The sequence below is a fragment of the Elgaria multicarinata genome, chromosome 10, assembly GCF_023053635.1.
Source record: "Elgaria multicarinata webbii isolate HBS135686 ecotype San Diego chromosome 10, rElgMul1.1.pri, whole genome shotgun sequence".
NCBI lineage: Eukaryota > Metazoa > Chordata > Lepidosauria > Squamata > Anguidae > Elgaria > Elgaria multicarinata.
The window spans coordinates 27,725,441-27,752,306 of NC_086180.1; the positions used below are offsets into that span (position 1 = coordinate 27,725,441).

At 42.0% G+C, this 26,866-nt stretch overlaps 1 protein-coding gene across 1 annotated transcript in view; it reads right to left on the bottom strand.

The window, feature by feature from the left end:
- Positions 1 to 1,566: 1,566 nt before the first annotated feature.
- CXXC4 (CXXC finger protein 4) overlaps positions 1,567 to 26,866 on the bottom strand; it is a 59,424-nt gene continuing 34,124 nt past the window's right edge. The window contains exon 3 of the mRNA XM_063135662.1: positions 1,567 to 1,808. Within this exon, the coding sequence (XP_062991732.1) occupies positions 1,764 to 1,808 (45 nt within the window). The 3' untranslated portion in view covers positions 1,567 to 1,763. The remainder of the gene's footprint in view (positions 1,809 to 26,866) is intronic.

A 26,866-nucleotide genomic window follows, 5' to 3' on the forward strand; every position in this document is an offset into this window, starting at 1 on the left:
ATGAAGTAATCTGGATGCGGTTAGAAACCCTATGTCCTGTTGTTTTATTTCTGAATGATTTAACTCATCAACAAATCAAATGTATTATAAGGACATCTGAAATTCCATGTTGAAGAATTCCAGTGACTGCCACAGAGGCCAGTGTGGGGAAAATTGGGCAGGGGAAAGTGGGCTGGCAGGCAGGCAGGCAATCACTCATTTTTCAGTTTTAATTTTATTAAAAGTGCTAACATTTGTGAACACCTTGAAAATATTCAGACCCGCATGCCCTGCAGAGACTTCAGCAAAGACTGTCTAAATTTACAAACTAGTCTAAAAACTAAATGCTGCGCACAGAACAAAAATAGTTTCAGATACTTTATAAAGTGTCTCCCTCCACCTCCGTTGCGTGATCTGTAAAGCAACTTCCAGCAGGAAGGTATATATATTGAGTGATAGATCTCTGCTCCTCCCAATATATGGTACTCTTTTCATTTTGTATCCTAAAACAACTTTGATATAACTCTTTGTAAAATGGATTCTGACTGTCCACTTTTCCCAAAACGTTGTGGTGCTGGACAAAATCAGTCGACTTGACAGTGTATACTTTGGAGGGATCCCTATTCTGAAGAGCTCTTTCCAAAGCAATGCAAGTGTGTAATTGCTACTCTAATATAGTGCTCATGAAGATTAACTTTTACAATTTAATGTCTTCCCTTTCATACAACACTCAGTATGACCTGAAGGTACCGGGTGGATGCATCATAAACTTTACTCTTGCACAACTTCACATTGGGTATCAATGGAAGGAGGCATGGTAAAAACAGTGCTGCCGCTCCCACTGCTGCTGCTACTGGATGACTGGCAAAAATAATAATACTTAAAGCTTGAATTTATTGCTCCGGATTTAATTTGCAGAACCACACTGTTGTGTACAAACAGTTAATCTCCATAGACGCTCAGACATGATTGTCTCCTTGTGCCTAAACACACAAAATACAAGCTGCTATCTGTACAGTTTACAGTACTGAAACACATATATTGGAAAATGAAGTATAGATATGGTACTTTGTAAAGATACATTATTTTATAGCAGGGGTTTACCCAAACTTTTTTTTTTACAGCCACTTTAAAAATAGACAACAACTTCACTAATATAGCTAAATTACATCAACGAAAGAATTGGTGTACTGAATGTGAGGAAGCTAGCCAATTCCACAGAGTCCCAGATATGGTGGTCTCCTGATAAGAGAGTGGTCCTCACAATAGCTGGTTAATGTTCTCTTATATTGAGTGTTCTCTTTTTCAGAGAAGAAAGCATGTGGCAGTAGTTAAGATGGGAGCCAGTTGCAAATAATGCAACTGCGTCATTTTGGGAGGGGGGTGAGTTAAGTGACTGCAAGAGGGTTGTCTGAACAGCATGAAAACACAAGACAGTGAACAATGATGCACAGAGAGGGCATATCATTCAGATAAAGTCAGACTGTGAGAATGACGGGACAGGAGCTAAAACAGTACTATCTTATGTTCAGGCATTTCAGTGGGGGCAGTTCTGTTTAACTGCAGAGATGTTCTCCAAAGCTGTTTCCCCACACACCACCCCTCTTACCTGGAGACCACTCTACATCATAATTTGCTGTTTGTTTGCTTTTGAGGAAACCCCTATACATAAATGAAAATAGGATCTGAATATATTCTTCAGTGGTGGACTAAGCAGTTTCTTAAAACAAGACTTTAGCTTGCCATTCATTGCAGGCTGCCTTGAAAATAAGATATACTACTGCTTAAAAGAACCATCGGAATGCTTCAGCGCTGGGAACAGGTGTTCTCTATAAAAAAAAGCAAGAAAACAAGTTAAGCTTTCTTTCCATTGCATTGTAAGATTTGTTCTTTGTTTCTATTAATCTGTTTTGTTTTGCTCTTCCTTTACATGTCGACCATACTTTTGCAGCACAATCCTATCCATATCTTCTCAGAAGTAAGTCTCATTGAGTTCAATGAAGCTTACTCACAGGCAAGTGTGTATAGGATTGAAGCCTTAATTATCTTAGTATTATACAAAACCTCGTGGTGCTTGATAGTTATAAGAAAAATACTCCAATCTCAAAGCTGTGTCGTTTTAGCCATTTTTTAAAAATAAATTCCGTCACCATGTATTTCAAAACAGCTATTGGATGAACCATTGGAAATCAAAGCAAATTCCACCAATGGAACCAAAATATCGCCCCTCTGGTGAATGTGCACATAACTGAGTTGAATTTTTTTAGCCATGAAGCACATATTTCATAATAGGATGTTTTGTTAAGATAAAGAAATAATATAGATATTTGTCAAAGATATCAAAATGTAAATTAAATCAATCAAAAGTCCAATGGCACTTAAAGACCAATATACAGTGCAATCTTATGCATGTCTACTCAGAAGTAAGCACACTGTTTTCAGTGGGATTTGGTTCCGCATACATGCAACTAGAATTCTTGCAAAGAAATTACTGCAGCATGAGCTTCCATGGGGTAGAGCAGGGTTGAGCAGACTACACGTTTGTGGGATCTATCTTGTTTCTTATTAGAATGCAAAGGTTCATCCAATCATGTCGGAAATAATGACCTTGTTCACATGTAATGACAACACAGATTACAGATTGAGTATGGCTTGTCATTGAATTGTGGGTTATTATTGAATCGTGGGTTATCGTTACATGCACTATGATTTCACTATGTGTTGTTTACCATGAGCAACCCAGAGTTTACAACCCAACAACAAACCATGGTTTATTTTACTGGGTTGTTCATAGTTAAACCATAGCGCAGGTTTTGCACATAACAACAAGCACAATTTAACAACAACCAATACTCAACCTATATTCTGGGCTATCATTATGTGAGAACCAGGCCAATGACTTGGGGTCCAACAGCCAGTTGCAACATGGTGATTCAGAAGGTGGGTCTAATTACCCCATGAGCCATACATTAGAATAATCTGAACATTCAAACAAAATAATAATAAACAAGGTAAGAGATACTACAAAATAAAAATTAAAAGTAGATAGTAGAGCTGCTCAATCACCTAGCCAAAGGTAATCAACTAATATTTTATAGGTGTAAAACATGGAGTCTATGAGATAAGGAATTAACACAAGCCCAACCTTGGCAGACACTTTTTTCAATTGTAATTATTACTCAATAGTTGAACTTTTTATGAAGTTTTAACTATTGCCAATTGACGGTAAATAATCTAGATATCTACAAGCAGATCCCAATATACCTCCTGCCTCCTCTCGTCTGTAACATACTTTGTTAAATAAGTTAGAGACAGTTCATGCCATGAAAAAGAAGAAGTTCATTTTTGAGGTGCATAGGACACTTTGTTGTTTTTGCAATTACAGACTAACACAGCAACACTTCTACAAAGGAAATTGTGAAATCACTACCACTGTCTTTCTTGTAATGCTTTCACACATTAGCCCATAACTAGGCTTCCAGGAAGTGCTTCTAAAGGCTGTTGTAAAAGTGAGGAAGCGTGTACTGGGCCACCTTAAACACTGGTGTGGAGAACAGCCAAAGACCTCACAGCCTGTCCCCTTTAAGGATCCTTTGAACATCCATGATCTGCCTACCCCATTTCCCCAAGCCACAGCAGTCACATATGAAGGGAAAACCTTTCCAAATTCACACCTTTCTTTTCCCTGTTATCCTATGGCTGTCAAGTGAAAAGAACCTGCCATCTATTGACACCCCCTACACTCTTACTGGCTCCTGATGGTTGATTCCTAGGGTTCCGCTCCTGATCACATCAGGTAAAGGAGGGTGGGCTGTTTCATATTATTTTGTCAAGGACCCCTTCCTTCAGCAAGCTCATTGCTGTTATTATGTGACTGTGTCTATAGGATTATTTGTTTTATATAGATTGATTTCATTTCTATATCACCCAATAACCAAAGCTCCCACAAATATAAGACAATACAACCCACAAATATAAGATAATAAAAACATAATATAAAATCTTTCACATGCAAAATTAAAAAAGGAAAATTAAACAGCTAAAAAACAGCTATAATAAGATACTAGACCTGATAAAATAACTGACAAATGCCCCGTCATATACTGTCAAATGCCTTAGAATAGAGGAAAATCTTAACCTGGCACCAAAAAGATGACAATGTTGTCACCAGGCAGACCTCAGTGGGCAGAGCATTCCATAACTGTGGGGTGGGGTAGCCCTCAAGAACATCCTCTCCCTTAATTGATACATGCTAGGCAAAATGGAAATCCATGCTATACGAGAAAATGCAAAGTGCGGATTTCTCACCAATGACCTAGCAGCTCTTGGTTATGAAAAAGCTAGAATAACAATCAAATAATGTATTTGGGATGTGGAATTACAACATCATTAGAGTCTGGCTTTAATGTACCCCAAATTTAGAGTCAATGGGATGACATTTGTGTACGCATTTAGAAGTATGTCCTACCAAGAATGCATATGCCCCTGTGAGATAGAGACATAGGGCATGTCTACACCAATCATATATCCTAGGGTTGTCTCTAGATCATCCCTGTGCATCCATGATGCCCAGGGGATCCCAGGGTCAACCAGGGATGACCAGAGACTTTCCCCAGGATAATTGCAACTGGGGATGACCTGTTTTTTCCATGTTCCTGGAACAACCCCGAGGTCTGCAGCTGGTATAATGCAGGCTTCCGAGTCCTCAAACGGGCATGGAGTTGCACCGGGTGGCTCCGTGCCCATGGGGGTGGGGTGGGGGCAGCAATTTCACCATCCCAGGGATGGCGTTGGGGCATTGGGTGCAGAGTTTGGTGGGGGGTGTTACTTAGTTTTTCCAGTGGATCAGGGCCGCATGACCGGGCTCCTCTTCTGGAAAAAGAATGGCATCCACAACATCCCTCTTCCCTTCCGGGATATCGTGCGGCTGTATACACGCTGGGAGAGGATCATGGAAGGATTTAAGTCTGCAATCCTCCCCCCTCCCTCCCGCCACACCCTTAGGTGTAGATGAGCCCATGGAAACAGTAAGCCATGTTTTGTTGTATTGTTCCTTTTATCTGAATTTGTGCCAAACATTTATTATCTCTATCTTACAGTGAACTCCTGGTAATCTGACGAAGAATTTACAGTTGGATGTTGAACATAGTGTCTAGATAGCTTCATATTGGGAAAGGCACTCCATGAGGCACTGCAGTCTTGTGCCACGTAAATGTTTAAAGCCAGCATTTTGAATTGGGCTTGGAAACATACATACATTACAAGCAGGCCAGGATATATGTAATATGCTCAGACTTTATGGTTCCAGTTATTAATCTGGCTGACACATTTTGCACAAGCTGCAGCTTCTGAACAGTCTTCAAGGGCAGCTCAACATAGAATGCATTTCAGCAATCTAACTACTGAAGCCAGGTTATCCCTATCCAGGTAGGTGTGCAGCTAGATCATCAGCAAACCAGTAGAAGTCACTCTGTGCCACTGAGGCCACCTGAGCTTCAAGTGTGGTGTAGTGGCTAAAGTGTTGGACTGGGAGTCAGGAGATCCAAGTTCAAGTCCCCACTCAGCCATGGAAATCCACTGGGTGATTTTGGGCCAGTCATAGCCTCTCAGCCCAACCTACCTCACAGGGTTGTTGTTGCGAGGATAAAATGGGAGGAGGAGGATTATGTATGCCGCCTTGGGTTTCTTGGAGGAAAAAAGGTGGGATATAAATGCAATAATAAAATAAATAAAATAAGTAACAAAGATGGCTCCAGGAGAATCTGCAAGCTATGAACCTGCTCCTTCAAGGGGAGCATAACCGTATCCAGAACAGGATGAACACCCTTCATCATGACAGAAGGATCAGCCACTAACAGCACCTCAGTCTTGTCTTGATTGTGCACATTTTCCAATTCACCTCTCTGGAGGGAGGAATTGTGTATGTACATTTAGAATATATATAACCAAAAGACAGCAGAACTCATGTTCCTTCAATATTTGTGTAAAAGAAAGTATTTTTGCAGAATGAAACTTAATGCTACAGGGAAAAGCTGTGCCTGCTGAAAATAAAAATCCATCTTCTGCTCAGCTTTTAACAGTACAGGAGTCGCTGCAACCTTGACAGGCACAATAGGAGGTCCAGTGGCATTACAACACACACCGTCCAAGACTATGAGCTGGTGAAAAGATGGCTGAATTCCCTCAGTCCCCAGATCCACGTCACTGGGTATTCTGTCAATCATTCCTTTCAGTCTTATCTTGGCTTAGCTACCCCGGAGCTTGCCTACATCCCGCTCCCAATCATAGTGAGAAATCAAGTAAGCAATAAGATTCCGTGGAATGAAAACAAAAATCACAGCTGGGCATCATTAAGGTACTGCTATTCCTTCACTAGAAACTGGAAGGTGGAAACAACCAAAACTCAGATCTAGGGCCCACATTGACATGCAGAAAGTCCCAGGTTCCACCCCCAACATCTCCAGATCCCAAACATTGCTCGTTTGCCCATCCGTACTCCTGGGGAGAACAAATGGTCAAAGGTTCCTAGGATAGGATGGAATCATTTCAGTACTTATTTCCATCACCATGAAAGACCATCAAAAGAAGTTCCAGATTCAATTCCAAAGGGCACTGGGTTGCGAATGTTGCCTCATGTACCTTCTCTATATCTCACAACAGCAAAGCTAAGTCACCATGTGAAAGTGCCTTGGGACAGGTGCCCATGTATCTCAACAGCTTCTCTTTATCACCTCCGGCAGCAGTGAGGGCCCCAACCATGTCTGCTGCCCCTTGCACCTAACCTAGTTTAAATCATCATAAGTAGATTGGTCCAAAAAGAGGAAATGCATCACCCCAAAAGAGGACACCAATGTGCGTATGCTGGTTTTTATATACAGATGCCAATTTAGAAATAATTACTGTGATTTAAATAGAAATGTGATACATCTCATCATAGTGGGGACCACTGACTTAGGCCTTAGCTAGACCTAAGGTTTATCCTGGGATCATCCCGGGGTCATCCCTGTTCATGTAAATGACACACAGGGGATCCCGGGAGCAGGCAGGGACGACCCCGGGACAATCCTGGGATAAACCTTAGGTCTAGCTAAGGCCTTAGTGGAGCAGAGAAAACCTGCCCCATCTCCAGCCAGCCATCCTCTCTGACCCATGGGAGACTTAGGCCCAGTCTGCATGTACAACAAAACAAAATGATACAGTGCAGAGATGGTAGCATGAACTGCACCACATCAGTTTGCAGGTGGTAGTCGGAGTCACTTTTTAAAATGTACTTCTGCATTGAAAAAAAATCCCTGCCAACAGAAAACCAAGCAGAGGTCTGGGACAGAGCCTTTCTACCTGATGTGATAGTTTTCTGTTTACAGAGTGTTTTTATGCTGTGGCATACTCAAACTCAGGCCCTTTCTACACCGAAGGATTATCCCAGGAAAATGGAGGGATCGTCCCTGCCTGCTCCCGGGATCCCCTGTGTGTCATTTGCATGCACAGGGATGATCCCTGGAAAAAAGGCAGGTGTAGAAATGGCCGCAGTATCTTCCATCGGAATAAGTATCCGCTCATTCTACCATCTATTTATTTATGTATCTACTTACTTGCTAGTATTTATAAGATGCGTACATCTACAGATTGCAAAGCGGTGCACACAAATCATAAAAACATCAACACATAAAACCAATACATGGAATATATTGTATCTACATATGCATAAGTTGGTAGGCTAAAATACACAGGGAAAGCTTGCATAAAGAGGCATGTCTCCAACATGTGCCTAAAAATAAGAAATGTCAGCTCATGTCTAATCTCAGGGAGAACATAATCCCACATCGTGTGCCCCACCAAGCTAAATACCCTGCTCCAAAGAATTGCTCCAAAGAACCAGATCTCAAGGATTGAATGGGTCTATAGGGGAGAAGGCAGTATCTGTGGTATGTGTAAACCCAGCCTCACTTGCATGAGACTGGCAAAAAACAAAACAAAACAAAAACCAACAACTAGAGACTGCAACCAAATTTAGGGCTGCACTAAGGAGTACTGAATTCTCATATAACTACAAATGACCATAGAAAAGTCCTTGTACTTTGTAGCGGTATGACCTGATGGGATCTGAGATAGCGGTGACTGACCAAGAGGGAGATCTTGGGGTTGTGGTGGACAGTTCAATGGAACTGTAAACCAGTGTGAGGGCTGGGGTAAAGAAGGCAAACTCCATGTTAGGCATAATTAGAAAAGAATTGAGAATATAATTGCATACTGCCTTTATACATATTTATGGTGTGACCACGCTTCTTGCATGTCTAGTAGCACTGCCAGGAAGCAAAGCTTCTGGTTCCTTCTCGTAGGCCAAGATAGTTTAAAGCACAGCTGATCGCTCACATGCCTTTGGTGGGAAATATCATTTGATATTATTTGAAACAGATCCAGAGAAAACCACGCAAACCTTGAATTCTAACTCTTTTTTGTGGTGCCAAATTGGACAATTTAGGCTGCAATCCCGTCTAGATTTACCTGGGAGTAAATGCCATTGAATCCAAAGGTGCTTACTTCCAATTAGACATAAATAGGATTGCACAGTTGATTGTTTATTGACTATATAATGATGGGGTTGGTTTGGCAACTGGGCCTGAACTGTCAAGAGAGAGGTCTCTTCCTCCATGGCCTAATCTACACCAAGCAGGGTACTGCACTATGAAAGCGGTATGTAAAAGGCAGGAGCCACACCAAGCAGGTATGAAGGAGGTATATGGTATATGTCATGGGCCCCAACAGTTGTCAGTGCACTTCAATACTGCTATAAAGCAATAGTGTGGCTCCTGCCTTTTACATACCGCTTTCATTACTGCTTCCATAGTGCAATATCCTACTTGGTATAGATTAGGCCCATGACAGAATCAGTGAGCAGAAAGGGCAAGAGCACAGCCTCACTGACTATTAGGAGAGTAGGCTGTTTGCCTGAAAGGGAGGGAGGGAGGGAGGGAGGGAGAGAGAGAGAGAGAGAGAGAGAGAGAGAGAGAGAGAGAGAGAGAGAGAGAGAGATGGTAGATTTGATCTAAAACCTGTCCTTGCCCAGTACTACTGTCCTTTAAATGGGGAACATGTGTGGGAGGGTGCTGTTGTACCATGTCCTGCTTGCTGGACCCTGGCTGGCAGCTGGTTGGCCACTGTGTGAACAGAGTGCTGGACTAGATGGACCCTCGGCCAGATCCAGCATGGCTCTTCTTATGTTATTATGTTCTTAAATGACTTCTGGGTTAGGGTTAGTATTGCCAGAGACTGAAACAGGTTTATTTCTTTGGCTGTAAACTGCTCTGTATGCTGAACCTCCTTTTAAATTACATTTCCCTGTAATGTGGGAACTAACAGATAGACAGTGAAAGGGGTGGATTCTGAGAGCTGCAAAGATACTATGGGTGCAATCCTATGCATACTGACTGGAGAATTCTAGGAGTTGTAGGACTTATTTCTGTCTAAACGTGCTCAGGATTGCACCCTTCTTCTGCAAGCTTGGAAGCATAAACGCCCACGATCTAGATTTCAATGGTCTTTGTGTCCTACTGCTCTCTCTACCTTTTGAACATATATCTTTTAGCCATCAATATCATTTGGATGTCTATTCAGATATATAGACTGCTTATATTAATTCATATGTTAAAGATACGAGGGCCAAATCTCTGCTAATGTTATTGCAAACTGACAGTGTCTTTTTGTTACTTCTTTTTCTGTTATAGTTGCAAATATTAAAATTAAAATAATGAAATTCAAATGAAAAAGAAGAAGAAGAAACCCCCTCTGTAATAGCCTATGGCTATTATAGATAAATATGGGGCAGGGGGAGGGAGAGAAATCTTAATAATGTTCTTTCCAAAAACTTAAGGATTTCTTTCTTTCAACAAAGATATTTAGGATTCTCTTTGGTACTTGTGGGTTCCAGGGTGGGAATTTATTTCCTATAACTGTCCCTGTTCTATGCTGATGCACACAGATGTTGCAAGGTAAGTTACTTGTACTAAAGCAAAGTAAACATGCTTTTTCAAAGCGTACCAAGAGCACAGCGCATATTGCTGCCAGACCTTTCACACAGCACCGCGCAGGCTGTAAGATGGCTGCTGATAGTAAACAAGGTACACGGATGTATAATTTATAAAGAATTTGAGAATAAAAGGAGATTGAGTTCAGAACGATGCCAAGCAACTCACATGTGTCCAAATCAAATACAAGGGAACATAAAGGGTGGGGGGAGGGTTTACATGCAAATAACACCTTTGGTTGAGCGTGGTATTTCAAACAAGGAAACATCCCCCCCCCAAATGACAGGATTTAGGAAAGCTTCCCCCAACCCCCGTTGCCATAGAGTCTCTAGTCAGACACGGGGTATCAATTGGGAGTAAGTAAAGGTCAATCAGACCGTGGCTCTGAAAATGCAAAATACCATTTGGAGAGACAAAGGGGCTGTCTATACATCTCCTTTGGCTGCAAATTGGTGCTGCGTTGGTTGTATGATGCAGCCATCAATTTGCAGCATCCATGGGGCTTTTCCCAGAAGCTGTGCATTAGAAAAGTTGGGGGCTGTTCCCTTTGAAGTGAGGTAACCACGGCCCTTTTGCAATGTGACCAAACCCCAGCTTTGAGTGGGGAGGCATTCCAGGACAAACGGCAACCAATGATTAGCTGCTGGAAGTCAGGCAGAGGGCAGGGCCAGTGAGTCAAATGGCCACCAGAAAGCCAGCAATTTAGATTATCTGCCGCCACCCTGCAAAAGTAAAACCGTATGGTTTACTGGCAAAGCAGCATCAAAGCAGCACCATGAAGGCAGAGCCAAAGCTTTTGCTTAATATTTGCGGTGTTAAAAAACTAGATGCAGTAAATTTTGATGCAGGAAGGAGCACAAGGAACTCACTCACCTTTGACCATTTGTTTTCCCCAGGAGTAGGGATGGGCAAACAAGCAATGTTTGGGATCGCTATGATTCTGTGAACATGGTCTCACTGCTCGTCTCGTGCCAGATTCCCAATCACATTTGCTGCTCACTTTGCATGGACAGGAAAACTGCACAAAGTGGACAGCGATCAAATGTGAAATTTGTGCAGATTTCCTCCATAGACTAATGTGGAAGTGACTCAGTCTGCAGGGGGGAATTTGTGCAAGTTAGAGAATTTGTGCAAAATCGAACTGGGAAGTATCATAAATCAAACACGAACACATACCCGGCAATCTGTGAACTTTTGGGGGACCCGTGCTCACAACTGTGATTGAGTTTGGGGCTTTGAACAGGGCATGCTCACATCTTTCCAAGCAAAACCAAATTCTCATACATCCTTAGGAGCAAGGCAGGAAAAGCGTCATCCTGTCAGGCCCTCTGCATGGTAAATTGTCAACTCTCCTCCTCTTTTGCCTTATTTCTCCAACAGGAAATGATGGGGGCACAGCATGGTCTTCTGCGACTCTTGTTAATGGACTGATCTTATCCATTAGATCCAACCCACAATCATACTTAGCTGTGGTTTGGAGATCACAAGCAAGAGCTGAAAACTTCTCATGGGTGTTTTCGTTTAAGCTCCGAGATATAGTGCTCTAAATGAGGAGCCATACAAAGTATAGGCTTAAAGTCAACAGTAGAAATTATAAACACCTGCATTACCCCAAGCTAAATTATGAGCCAGTTGATGTAGTGCAACTATTCCCAACCTGGCGCCTTCCAGATGTTTTGGACTATAGTATTCCTGATGATTGGTCATGCTAGGTGGGGTTGCTGGGAGTCCTAAACATCCAGAGGGCACCAGGTTGAGGAAGGCTAGGGGGATGTGGGTCCAAATGACCACGGATCTTTCTCTCTCTCTCTCTCTCTCTCTCTCTCTCTCTCTCTCTCTCTCTCTCACACACACACACACACACACACACACACACACACACACATACACACATATGCTAACCTACCTCAACAGGATTCGGTGAGGATAAAGAGCAGGAATAATGTGTGTTGCCCTGAACACTTCAGAGGAATGTTAGAATAAAAATGAAACTCTTTTTAAAAACATACACCAGATATCACTGTGGTGACTCTGGGGAGATTCAGCCACTTATTTATTTTAAATATTTCTGGGCTGCCTTTCAGGGCAAAAGCCCTCCCAATTCACTGGCTGGGATTTGGTAAATATAGATCAGTTCGGACATTAAAATTGTCACATGGAAGCTACTTTAAATTGTTCCTAGGCATGTATGAGAAATTTGTTTCGGTTCATTTTTGATCAGGATTTACCCAGTTCGCACCTTTTGGACTGAACACAGACTCAGACCTAATCTCTGATGGTTCTGTGCTATCTCCAGTATTCAAGGCAGTAAGCCGTTGTGCACCAGTTGCTGGGGAACATGGGTGGGAGGGTGCTGTTGCACCATGTCCTGCCTTGTTGGTCCCTGGCTGATGGCTGGTTGTCCACTGTGTGAACAGAGTGCTGGACTAGATGGACCCTTGGTCTGATCCAGCATGGCTCTTCTTATGTCCTTATAATCTGCTGTCAAAGTCCATATATTTCTGAGCTTGCAATGTGATTCACAGATTTCCCCCACCCCCCCAAAAAATTGCATTCAACAGCATAGTCCTGTTCAGATGACACTGAGGAGTCTGTGGTTAGCTTAACCATGTTCCTCTGTGGTTAGCACTAATCACAAGCAGTACTCTCGCACACAACACCATTAACCCCATCCGGTTCCTGGTTTCCTTAACCCAGAGCTAACCACAAAGCAGTTAAATGAGCACCTAAGTCCTCCAAATGCTCCACCCTGTGTCCCATCAGCCCTTGTGCTAAGAGAGCCAGCAGTTGCACGATTTATGCTATTTAGGCTGCTCTATACTGCTAGCTCTATGATTTCAGCCCCTTAACCACAGCTGCATCTCATAAGACACCTTAAACCCAAACTAGTGCTGCTAACCTTGCTGCAGAACTGGGTTAGTGATGCCGACCACAATGTAGTTAGCGGAGGCACCTGGTTAAGGAAAATGAATGTCAGATGACACCGTTAACAGCAGGCTTAACGGTGTCGTCTGAACGGGGGCCATATGTGCATTTGGAAAATACACATGAAACAAATACTTACTTTTGAAAAAGTGTGCACAAATATGCTTTAATCAATAGGAGAAGATGCGTGCACTTCACAGATGTGGAAAATAGATGCATACGTTTGGAAAAATATGTGCAAAATATGCATGTATTTTCATGCAAAAAGAGAAAAACAAAGCTGGCAATCTGATTCAGGCAGGATCTACACTACTGCTTATAACAGTTTATAATGGTTATGACAACTGTTCAGGCCCAGGACTCATTACATATACTGTTTTCATGCCATTTGTGTTATATCCTGCTTGGTGTAGATCGGGCCAAAGACTCAAGTCAGAACGAACTTTGAGATGCAATTCGGAGAACTTTGGCGAGCTCAAGTTTTGCTGATTTGCACATCCTTAACTGGGACAGAGTTGGGACTATTTTTTCAAGCCAGTCGTACACACACACCCAGAGAGAGAGAGTGGCCCAACCTTAAGGTACATCACTGCATACAAACAGCCTACCACTTGACAACAACTGCCACACATTGCAATTTAAAATGGCTTATACATGGCAGCTTGCTATGTATAGACTGACTAGCCTAATTCATTCTTTCTCAGCCACAGTCCATTCTCAAAATGGCAACCACATTGATCTGTCTTACAGATTGCCATTGGAATGAATGACTTAAAGGTTGCATTCCTAAGGTCACTTATAAAGCGGTACGTTTCACTGGAGTAGAGAGGACCTGGTTCCCAGTAAAGATGGTTGGAATCTTGGAACCAGTTAAATGCAAACCAGTCTCATTTATCTCAACAGGATTTGCCCACACACAATTTGTAATAAGTTTACAGGTTCACAAAAGTGCTACATAAAATATTAACGATAACAACAGACTCCTCATTCTGAGATGGGGCATTGCTCTTTGTTTTAAAGTCACAGTCAAAAGTAACAACAACAAAACAGAGGATCGAAACAAATTGAACAAGGTCAATTAAACCCTCTTCTTGAAGTGAAATCCTTTGGTTTTGCCACCATAAATGGACAGAGTTAAAAAGCTGGAAGGAAATCTGCCCAATTCGGTAGCTGAGCGCACCGACGTGGGAAGCTAAAGTCCCCCAACCTGCTGGTTGTATAAATTCAACCGTCCCTGCTGGGGAATCAAAGTCTTGATGAGATTACAGTGAGTTTCTGGATTCTCAGCTATGCTTGCAGCGGGATCATTATCCTGAGTGACAGGAAAGACAGATCCTTCTGGAAGTCGGGGGAGGGGAAGTCAGGAATAAAATTGGAATTGATCAGCATTGTTTAAGGCAGCCTTCGCTGTTCATGCAGGTGCAAATACTGACAAACAGCAGCCTTGTTCCCCAGAGAAAACTCCAAAACCCTGCTGTTTTGGCTTCTGCTAAAAGGTAATGCTGTAAAGCTTTGGCATTCTAGAGAATTTACCACAACATAAGCCTCCAAGCCTACAACTCGCCATTCTCTCTCTTTATTGATTTTAATGGGAAAGGGTATTATTTTCCAAACTAAAATCAAATGAGATAGTGTAAAAACCAAACAGTTTTACATTCTAATTATATTGGCTGTGATGCTTACAAGGTGACTTTGGGCCTAACCCACCTCTCAGAGTTATTGTGAGGGTAAAATAGGACACACCCAAGGTATATCACCCTCATCCCCTTGGGAAAAGGGTGTGGTGCAATTGCAATATCATAATATAACAGCAACATAATACATCATACTTATACATCGGTTCCATATAGCTTTAAGCAGAAGGCAGATTTCGGTTGAACATCAGAAAAAACTTCCTAATGGTCAGAGCAGTCAGACAACTGCCTAAGGAGGTGGTGGGCTCACCGTCGGTGGAGATGTCTAAGCAGACACTGGACAGCCATCCATCAGGGATGCTTTAAACTGGATTCCCTCACTGAGGGGGTGGGGTTGTAACTGATGGCCTGAATGGCCCCTCCCAACTCTACAATTCCCACAAGCCCTGGCCAGCATGGCCAAGTATCCAAATGTCTGGATGGTAATCAGGCTGCCTATCCCTGTTTTAAGAGTCTAGTTAATTACATTTGGCGTCTGCAGTTTCAAGTTGTAAGAATGACAATGAAATGTTATTTACTAGGAAAAATGTGATTTTTAAGCAATACGGTTCTTGCTCATAAATGTCCCAGAACAAGGACACATCTGGATGTGCCCAAGAATAATCTAGAAGTGGGCGTTCTTTGCGGACATATATATATATATTCAGTTAAAACACTGCATTTCTGTATTGACCCAGGGCAAATCACAACATGCCCAATTCAAATATAGAAGCATGCTGTTAAATCTCCAAATCTGTTCCCAAACCATTCTCTCTTCTGCATCATATATAATTGAGCCTACATTTTGAGGATCTTCTGTAACACACACACACACACACACACACACACACACACACACACACCACCCTAACCTGTCTCATATATCAAACAAAATGATTTGCTGTCATGAGTGTTATTCTTCCTCTACTTAAACTACACAATAGTTTTGCTGTAAAAAATGGAGGTTTTTTTTTTTTTTATAAAAAAGTGCTTATTTTATGCTGCTGAGATAGGCGCAGCTCAAAAGCAGAGTTGTTATCTCAGCCCATGGCAACTGCTAATTGCCTTTTTAGAAATAATTATCCATGGAACCAGGGCAAAAAGTTCTATATTTCAAAGGGATTATAATAGCATATGGGGCTCTTTCACGCAAAAGGGGTCAGGGAAAACCTACGTTGTGATGGGATTATTATTATTTTACAATAAACTTTCACTATGTTGCACTTTGCAGTTTAATTTCCACAAAAAATAAAATTTTAAGTCCTTGTTTGTCCACACATCTCTTGTTTTCAGCTAAATAGTTGTGCACAAAATTCTTCATAGTTCACACAAACTGAGGCTATTTTTCCATTCTATCTAGGATAAAACATAAAAACGTGTGCAGGTTAGCACATGCAACCTTTTTACACACCTATTTCATTGAGCGTACATGAAGTAAGAAGCCACAAGTAGCCACAGCTTCTCAGTTCTTGTTCACATAGTGAAACAGACACATGATCTAAGCATGGTTTACATGCTTTTTTTCTACACAGAAATTTGACATATTTTGAAACTACCCCAAACTACACCAAGCAGGATATAACACTATGAAAGTGGTATGAAAGCAGTATATAAGATGCAGGAGCCACACTACTGCTTTATAGTGTTATTGAAGTGCACTGACAACTTTTGGGGCCAATTGACACTTACAATATACCACTTTCATAGTGCAGTATCCTTCTTGGTATAGATCTGGCCACAAAGTAGTATAATTAAACCAAGGCTCCAATTTGCAAACCACAAGAGGTAGACAAATGGGTCAATTTTAGTTTCTCATTTTTTCCATCTTAAGTTCGTTCCTCCCATTTCCAATTCAGCGTGCAACTTAAAAACAGAACAATTCCACACACAAAATTGTATGCATTTTGTGTGCATTGGGCAACAAATTCCAAAGGAACAATTACTAAGTGTATGGGTTAGGAGGACATGGAACAACTTCCAATCAGGCCAATTGGATGGCACACACAGGGCACATGCCATAGCAAATTACAGGTTAATTAATTAACCCATGATTTGCCACTGGTGTGTGTGAACAGGACTATTCATTCTGGCATAAGCTTTTGTCAACACTGTCCACTTCATCAAATTCCTGTTCATCACTATCCACTTCTTCAAATTCCAAAAGGGTGCCATTTCTCCACAATTAACCTCCATCTTGTTAAAAATATGAGCGGGGCTGTGACAAAACCTCAAAAGGAGCAGCAAAGGCCAAGCACTTCACAGTAATATGCGGAAAGGGCAATCTGCCATAGAAGAATATCACCAGCAAATTCTTGAATACTGTCCCATTGCTAAGGGCTTTTGAACTACAATGTGGTTCCTCTTGAAACAAAACTCCATTTTGCATTATTTCCCATGTTAATTAAATTATGCATTTTGGAATATCAAGTAGAAGTTCTCTACTTCCTAACATTAGTAAGATCATGGGAAACTGGTACTGTATCAGGATAGAACCATGGTACTGGGCAAAGTTCTAAGGGAGTACTAACAAATGAATATACTAATTTATATAAAACAGATCTAGTCTTTCTTAACATACTTTAACCAGTAATATCGTTTCATTCGTACAATGTATTGTTACAAAGCAGTAAAATAACAGCCTGTTTATATTTTTCAAATGATGTTTAAATTCTGGGGTGCTCATTTGGATCTACGTTAGTGACGGTGGATAAACATTTCTAGTCTGATATGAAAAAAGAGATTAACAAAGGATTATGCATCCATAAATTCAAGGGGGAGGGAAGTCCATTGGCCCAATCGAAAGACACACACACACAAGCAGAGCAAAAAGCTATGTGCTCACTGAGTGTCTCTTCTCCCCTCCCCCACTACTGAACAGATGGTCAGTGTGTTCATCACATGTGGGGAGAGGAAGTAGAGGGGCTTGGAGTTGGGGGAATAAGAGAGGCTCTGAAGTGATCTGCACCATCAGAGCTAAAAATTCTGATAATCTGTAGGGCACTGAAAGAGCACTTGTCATGAAATTCCAGACTTGGATGGAGAGCATTCCACACAGCCACTCATAACAGCTTTCCCCCACCCCACAACCCCCTCCCCTCCCCTCCCCACACATATTTGGGGGAGATCTGTGGAAAGAAAATGCATCTATACTTAAATTGTTTTAAATTCCTGGCTGGTACAAACAGAAGCCCGGTTAATGCACGTTAAGGGACAATTCATCCTCAGTATAAGATCCTGAGAATGCAGCCTAAATTCTAACCCATGATGAACAGGCCATTCTAACTGTGCTAGTAATTGTGGGCATACACCTAGATTTATTTCTTTTCAGTTAATTAATCCACTATACCATCTTCTGGATGTCTCCAAATCATGAAAAGATGCAGCAATTTCAGATCCAATGCAGTTCCATGAAAATTTAAGCATCACCCTTTTAATTTTTTTAAATAATATATTTCTAGTCCATATGTTTACCAAAATAGGCTTCAAAGCATGTGGGCAACACCAAGTGGCCTCTCCAAAGTGGGACAAATGAGGATTTCTAATAATCAGGCTTTAGTGCTCTGTACAGTGGTTTCATTCTCAGCATAACTGGTAGAAGAAGAATACATTATGCAAAACAAGCGAATACTGTGTGTACAACTTAGTTTGGCTTGCAGAACTTCTGCAGGTGACAACACCCAGCTGTTAATGATACAAAATAGGGCTCTGCTGCTAGAGAAATAGCAGAACACACACAGCCATCACCGGACACTTCTTATGAATGCTTCAATCAAAGTGCCAATCCATTAGTTTTTGTTTTCTGATGGGGCTCTCTCTAATTGGTTTTGCAAGGTCCTGTGGGCTATATTTCACACACACCAGCACCTTGACCTTCAGGGCACATCTGCATTGCAAGTGTGAATATACTTCTGCTTGCTGCAGTATTGAAACTCTGCACTGAATTCAATGCTGATAGGCCATGAATCTGTATTACCCCTCAATGTGGGACCACATCTTGGTCTGCATACAAATGAGTTACTCAGGAACAAATGGACAGTCTCTAGGTGATACTTTGCTACCAGTTTTCACACATCCAACCTTCCTTTGTTTATTTTTTAAATCTCTATTGAGGACTGCACAATTCCACGGAGTAGTGAGAGGCGTGGGGGGACCCACCCATATATTATGAATTTTAATTCGGCTTACTTCCTTTTTACTTTTTTTTTTACTCCCACATGTTGAATATGCAGAACACATTTGGGCAGTTCCAAGAAATCTAATCAAGGAGGAGGCTGGAACAATCCTCCACTTTTTCCGAAGGAGTAGACCACAGTGATAGCTGCAATATCAGAATCTGAGGATTTCCATCCAAATAGCTGTTTGAAATGATGTAAATGGATGTGAGCGATTTTGTTCTTCAACTCAGCACCATCCACGGTGTCAAAATATGAATCCCTTTCCAATTCCTCTATTTTGTCCCTGTGAATGATTCCATGCAGGTGGAGGATAGATTCAAGGTTATCATACAGACCCATCAACACAGATGAGCGTAACAGATGAATTAAATTGGCTGAGACCTGTGGCACACATCCAGCAGAACTTTCCTGGAGATCAAACAGGGCTGCGTTTGCCATGCCTAATACAACACTGTACAAGACACCTAAGAGGCCTACATCGAGGGTAGAGCATTATGCTGTCATCAGTGTGCCTTAGAGCATTAATGGGTCAAAAGTGAAATGGCATTTTTCAGTAAGGGGTGGATGAAATGAGAAGAAACAATACACATCTCAATAAGTGGTCCCCTTAGTTAATATTTTGGAAACTGCTATTCTAAGATGCTCAGGGGTCCTCTAGAATCAAAGACTTGCTGGAACAAGGAATACTTCATAGAGATTTGTAGAATCTTTTCTCACTGAAACTGAACCATAGGAAGGAAACGGGACAGGCATATTTGTTAGTTTTGCTTTCCCCTGCACTCAGGTATTTAACATCTCGGGTTCTTTCTCTTCTGAATATGAAGAACTTCATGAAGTTTGGTAAATCCTTATCAAAAATGAACTGAAATGAAATTCTCACCCATCTGCACCAGGCAAATTCAATAGATATAGCTATTCTAAGCATGGAGAGGACCATGTGTACCTGCCTGCCATGTAGCTATTAAAGGTGAGTAGCCTGTCAGAATAAAAAGGTGACAACCCTAATTCAGCACTAACATAGCTGAATAAACAGGAATTCAAACACAGACATCTAAGAGCTCCCACGTATTTTTTTTATCTTGAGTTCTTTTTGCTCTGAGTATGGAGAATTTCATGAATTTTGGTAAATTCTTATCGAATTCAACTGAAAGAAACTGTTTGTGCATCCCTAGGAAGGCACAGAGTATTGTTAATGCATTAGAGGGCATTCTTCTCTTTCCCAAATAGAGCCAGAATCCAGATCTGACTTATTCCTTTCCTTCTGCCTTTCCTGAGTGGACAACATTCAGTTCCCTTTGGGAGTCCAGCTTAACTCTGCAGGGAAAGACCATATAAAGCTCACATCTGCACCTACTCTGCATACAATAATATCCCACATGGCAGAAATACCGCCGTTCCGCTTAACTGGGACAACGCTTAGCTTGTGGGAGGGCAGAAAGTGAATCAACAATTGTCAGAGCAACATTTTAACAATCAAGTGCACAGCAAAGCTGTAATGAATGTTCTACACAATGACCTGCAGAGCTGTGACATGCTGAAATACAGGCACCCATTCTGAATGGTAGTGCTGTGATATTATGAAAGGAAGGGCAATTCTGTGAAATCCATATGTTTAACATTCTATGCCAGGATGCAGAACAGAATTCTGCCAAAATCATTCCAACTGGCATATGAATAAACCAATCCCTATCAATGCACAGATAGGACATATCTCCTTCTGAACATTTGGAACTATGCAGAAAGTGTAAAAGAATTCTGTTTCTGACTATTTTATTCTAGAAATCAGTAATACAAGGAAGCCATGAAACATGCTGCAGATGTGCTTAGAATCTCCTTTGTTTTGCTCCCTTTACATTAATAGCTGCCATTGGGAAGTGGGAGGTGATCAAATTGGTTCCATAACAATTTTGGAGACAGTTTGACCCCTTTCCCGGCACCATTCTCCCAATTAAAATAACTTCCTGCAGTTGCTATTTTCCCTGTAAGAAAAAGCTTGTAGACATCCCTAGCAAACCTGTAAAATGTTCCCTTACAGGGCAAATAGCTTTGGAAAGGGGTGTTTTAATTGGGAAAACAGCATGGGAGGGTTATTATTTTCCCCCTTTGCCCAGTGCTGTTGTTCACATCTAATTTTGGGCCCCACTCCAGTTAGCAAGGAGGGTCAACTGTAGGCATTCCTAATCATGGTCTAATCTCCCACATCACTGTCTAGTTTGTACCCCAAGTAATCTACAGGTCCTGTGTGCTCACATTTTATTTCTGCTTCCATCACCTTCTCTTAGAAAACAAGTTCAAACATTTTTTAAAAAAAACCCTGCAAGAATCATCTTCCTGGATCAAACTAAACATTTGTCTAGTCCAACACACAGCCTCCAAAAGTGGGCAGTCAGCTCCCCTAGGAAACTTAGAGCAGGGCATGATAGACATAGCCTTCTGTTTCTATGCTCATCAGCTAGACTGCCTTTGAATGTGGAGGGTATCTTAACTAATATCCACTATGAATGAATATATGAGTTTGTCTTTTCCAAAGCGAGCTAAGTGAGAAGCCCAGAGCATACTATCACCACACCTTGGGTCACTGGCTTTCATTTACTGTGAAATCATGGCATGAAGAGCTCCTAACTGTGCAATGCTCCTAAACCAAACAAAACCAATGGGACAGATTAGTTGTGTGGCTAATGGAAGCCCCATTGATTTGAATGGGGCTCAAGTGCAACTAGCATTCTTTAGCCAGAGACGTAGGAGTTTAAATGCTTCTATTAACATGTGACTAAATCCTAAAACCAGTGAGTTCTACTACCTTTATAGCAGTCTTCGCCAGCTTGGTGCACTCCAGTTGAGTTAGGCTCTCTAACTCAGGAGGGCACCAGGCTGGGGAATGATGGGTGTTGTAGTCTAACACATCTGGAGGGCTGCTTTAGAGTAATGGTGAAGACAGATGCACACAGTTTCAGCAGTGATATGGAAGCATATTTGCTGCCATTTGACAAACACACAGTTCTCACCTGGACTATGTTCAGGGGGAACCACTTCAGGTTTTTTTGACAGTAGTTGGATTTGCAGCATGCTGCTTGGTCATCTCTTGCATCAAGTGCAAAGCCAACTTCCTCCCCTTTCAAAACAGTCTTTAAGGTGTATAAAACAAATGTGAAACCCCTTTACAAAATTTAAAAGTGTCTCATAAAACATTTGATAAGATAAGAGAGCCACTTGCGAGGAAAACGATGACAAAAATACAGACAGAACCATCTGAAGCATGTGGAGAGTGGTGAGTCAATCAAAAGTCAATCTCCAGGCTATATATGTATCAAAGGCAAAGGGAGGAGAAACCTTGCACCCACTCTAGTTCACAGGTACAGCTATCTGCACCCTTACTTATATTACATATTCCAAAATCTGGCTTAATATGGAACCAGTCAAAATAGAATCAGGTCAGAAATTTGAGGCAATCCCATACACAGAAATTGCATATTTCTGTCTAGCTGCCACCTGACATAACAGTACTGGGACAGCTGTTTACAAAAACTTTATATGGTGCTACAGTCACTTCAATGAATATTTGCCAACATGTTCCTGACACCTGGCTTATTCTCATTTTACTTTTAGTATTCAAATATATTCAGATGCGAGGGAGACTGGAGCAGGCAGGCACCATCGGGGCCTGCTTCAGTTGGACCCCCCCCCCGGGCTAACTGCCATCTTCACCCTGTGGGGAAGAAGATGCGAGGGAGACTGGAGCAGGCAGGCACCATCGGGGCCTGCTTCACTTGGACCCCCCCCCCCCCACAGGGCTAACTGACATCTTCACCCTGTGGGGAAGAAGATGCGAGGGAGACTGGAGCAGGCAGGCACTATCGGGGCCTGCTTCAGTTGGAACCCCCCCCCCAGGGCTAACTGACATCTTCACCCTGTGGGGAAGAAGATGCGAGGGAGACTGGAGCAGGCAGGCACCATCGGGGCCTGCTTCAGTTGGACCCCCCCCCCCCCCAGGGCTAACTGCCATCTTCACCCTGTGGGGAAGAAGATGCGAGGGAGACTGGAGCAGGCAGGCACCATCGGGGCCTGCTTCACTTGGACCCCCCCCCCCCAGGGCTAACTGACATCTTCACCCTGTGGGGAAGAAGATGCGAGGGAGACTGGAGCAGGCAGGCACTATCGGGGCCTGCTTCAGTTGGACACCCACTCCCCCAGGGCTAACATCTTCACCTTGTGGGGAAGAAGGCGCTGTTGGTTTGCCCCTCCATTGGGAGATGAGAGGATGGAGCAGGGCCTTCCCACCAGCCTAAACAGTCTCCTTAATTTCTTTTTATTTTCTCCCTCTTCCCTCCCCATCCACTTTTCCTTGTGTGTCACGTCTTTTTTTTTAGAATGTAAGCCTGAGGGTAGGGACTGTCTTCTTTATTGATACATTGTAAGCCACTCCAAGAGCCTTTTGGCTGAGGTGCGGGATAAAAATACTCTAAATAAAATAAATAAATAAATATGTATACCTGAGTGCAAAATACATATGTGCTACATCACATGTGAAACGTGTGTGTGTGTGTGTGCATTTGTGCTTGTCTCTTTAAAATATATGTGAGCAGGAGCCCAGGGGCAAAAAAGAAACCCATGAATGAGCACTGCACATTGGCTGCAGCATGCATTTATTTCATAATGCCTACACATACATACACACACACTCTTAAAAAGAAACTCCACCTTTTACGGAGTCCGATTATTGCTCTGTCTAGCCCAATATTGTTGAAACTGTCTGGCAATGGTTCTGCAGTTGTTTTTCCTACCTTACCTGGACACGTCAGTTATAGCACCTGGGACCTTGTGAATACAAAACTGGTTCTTTACCACTGAGCTATGGCCCCTCCCTAAATTGGCCTTGAAGCACCTTACTACACTTTTTCCAAGTCAGATCAGAAGCATGTTAGAAATCAATTGCCACTGAAATTAGCAGACCATCTCACTAGGAAGAGAGATGGTGAACCTGTGGTCCTCCAAATGTTGTTGGACTCCAGCTCCCAACAGCCCATGCCAGCATGGCCAATGGGCAGAGATGGTGGGAGGTGTAGTCCATCAACATCTGGAGAGCCATAGGTTCCCCATCCCAGCACTAGAGGAAACTGTATGTAATTGTGAAACTGTTCTTGAGTATTTTTCAGATCAATTGTAAAGGAAGGCATTAGATGCATTTTAGAGGAGAAGATGGTTAAAACATTTTTGTTTTAACAGTACAACACACTTAAACTCTTCCTTATCTGAGATTTACCACTGGTGTTTTTTTAAAGTGGATTTTGTTTGCATTGAAAAGACATGGATCTACTCTTTGGCAGCTCTTTTTCCTCTGCTGTTATGTATCTCCAATATTTCATTTGACAGAAACCAGATATGGAACCTCATCTAAATTTCAGCTGCATCATGTTAATACATAGAGAATAAACCTTAATTTTTCTTCAGCCCGAACAGTACTTTACCCATAAAGTAATTCCTGTGATGGCAGTGCAATGATTTGAGAAATGAAATCCTTTCTTCCACTAAACACAGTGCAACTTTCTTCCAAGCAAATATACTTAAAATTAGGGTAGAGATGATAAAAAAAGGAGTAGAGGAGCTATCAGTGATTACTTTGAGAGGAGATAAACTGCTTTACCTATTCAGAAAGCATTGTCCTCTTTCTCAATGGGTTTGCTTGCTCTCACTGATGTCAACACATAACCAAATCCCATTGTCTCTGTGATACTATGATGTCATCTCATTCATTATGCAATCCCTAATTAGCTAGGATCATTTCTATGAGTAATCCAGGAAACATTGCTCAGACTGTGAATGGGCCTCATTTCCCTGCAAAACTTCAACACAACCAAACTTGATTGGCTATTCAGTGTCACAATGTTGTCAACTTTTCAACATGATCACTGATTGGCTAAGATCACATAGGAAGGAGAAAGAAGTCCTAACAATGACAAATAAGCATTGAAACAGCAGTAGATAAGAGAAATAAATGACAGTTAACTGGATTGGGGAAACACATATTAAGGCTTTGGAGAGAAATACTGGGGATGGGGGAGGTAAAGCAGGTCTTCAACCTAAAAATAAAAATAGGAGAACATTTGGCACAGCAAAGATGCCTTAATCTGTAATCAGAGCACTACAGAACTATTAAAAATTACTATGTCAAATCCTATCAGCATGACAAAATTAACCTTTTATTTTATGTTCCAAATGTGCATGGTATAATCCCACAGCTGCATTTTCTTTTACACACAGAAAATTAATGTTTAAAATGTTCAAGAATGTTGGATTAAGTTAATTTGGTAAGAAGCATTAAACCTCTGTGATGCAAAAATATTTCTGAAGCAAAACAAAGGAATTCTGGGGTCTTGAAAAGCTTACTGTCAAGGAATCATAAAATTGTGAGTTGGAAGGGACCACAAGGATCATCTAGTCCAACCCTCTGCAATGTGCAGGAGTGTAACTCAATGCATTAATTGTGTGGCAATGGAAGGTTTTCAAACAGGCCTAGAATTTGATCAATATACCTATGCTTTCAAAGTCCATATAGCCCCATTGCATCACTCACATCAGTATTCTGACAGCCTATGATGAAGATCCATGGGAAAGCAACACAGTACAGATGAAATGAAGACGTGGTTCTAGCATCCCAAAGCATTAAACCATACTATTTTCCTTTCTTCCCTGCGTGTTGCTTCTCATGCCCAACTTGAACCCAGCATAATGGGTTGTATCCAATGTAAGTTTAAGTTGAGTCTCATTCATTTTACTGGATTGAGCCTAACACTGGATACAATCCAATTGTTTTCACTGAGTCCAATAGGATTTGGTTCAGAATTTCCATGGAAATGCCAGGGGCATAGTCACAGCTAAATCCCATCAATATTAGTGGAACTGAAGGGCATATTTAGAACTATAGGTCCCACTGATTTCAATGGAACACAGTCACACCTATGGACTGGCTTCATCACTTGATGACTGCATGTGTGAATGAGCCACCACAGGTTAAGTGCCATTGACATTATTTCCTTATTGCCTCAAATGCAAGGCATTTCTGTAGAGTCACTTCACACAGCTATGAGTTATCAACTGTTCTGTAACCAAGTAATGATAAATCAAGTAATGTCCATGCATGCATAGGCCATGCCCAAGTGGCTCCCAAAAGAACAGAGAGAAAAGCACAAAAGAAAAATGGGTTTCACAACTGGGCTGTTGGCAAGAGCCAGTGAATGATACCCAGGCAAAGTCCCAGTTAGGACCTTTATAGTCCTTCCTGGTCAAGAGAAGCAAATGGCTAGCCTGGATAGATTGGAGTAATTCCAGAGCCCAGGAATCTCTTACTGCCCAAGAAACTCATACTGCCCTGTAGCCTTGGTAGTCGTCGTGATTCCAAGACCTCCCGCCAAGATGTGAAACAATAAAAAGGTCTGCCATGCAATCCACAAAGCTTTCTCTGTACCTGTGAATGCTAGGAGCTATCCTCTACGCTTAACTAGCCTAACAAAGCAAGGTAGTTGCCAATCAACTAAATGGGCAGTTTTCCACTTTGCCCAACAGGCTTTTACTGGACCCATCCTTCAGGGAGGATCTTCAAGAAGTAACCTCCAGTGTGTGGCTAACCTACTGGACTACCTCCCACCTCCTCTTGACTCCGCCTGCTTGACCCTCTGGTGGACTCTGGGAATTCCAATGCTCCCTGTCCCCCCCTCTGACAAAGACTAAGTTCCCAGGGAGTGGGAGGATGATCTCTGAGCCTGGGCCTTCTGTTTGATAAGCTCCTGGGAAGATTCCTCCTTGACTCCTGGAGAGTCTTTGAGAATTTCCTCCCCTCACTTCTTGTCTTGGCTGGTCTACTTCTTCTTCAGACTCCAAGTCCAATTTGGGATCCACACCAAGGATCCCAGGCCTGATCCTGACACCAGTTCATCACATGGGACAGCATCACACAAATATCCAGGCTTGTGGTTCTAGTTCCAGCAGCTCACGACAATGGGACAATTGTGAATAGTGAAATAACCAGCAGTCACTCAATGTGACCAGTTCAAATGTAACTTGATGAAAACATTGTTTCCCAATATGAAAACAA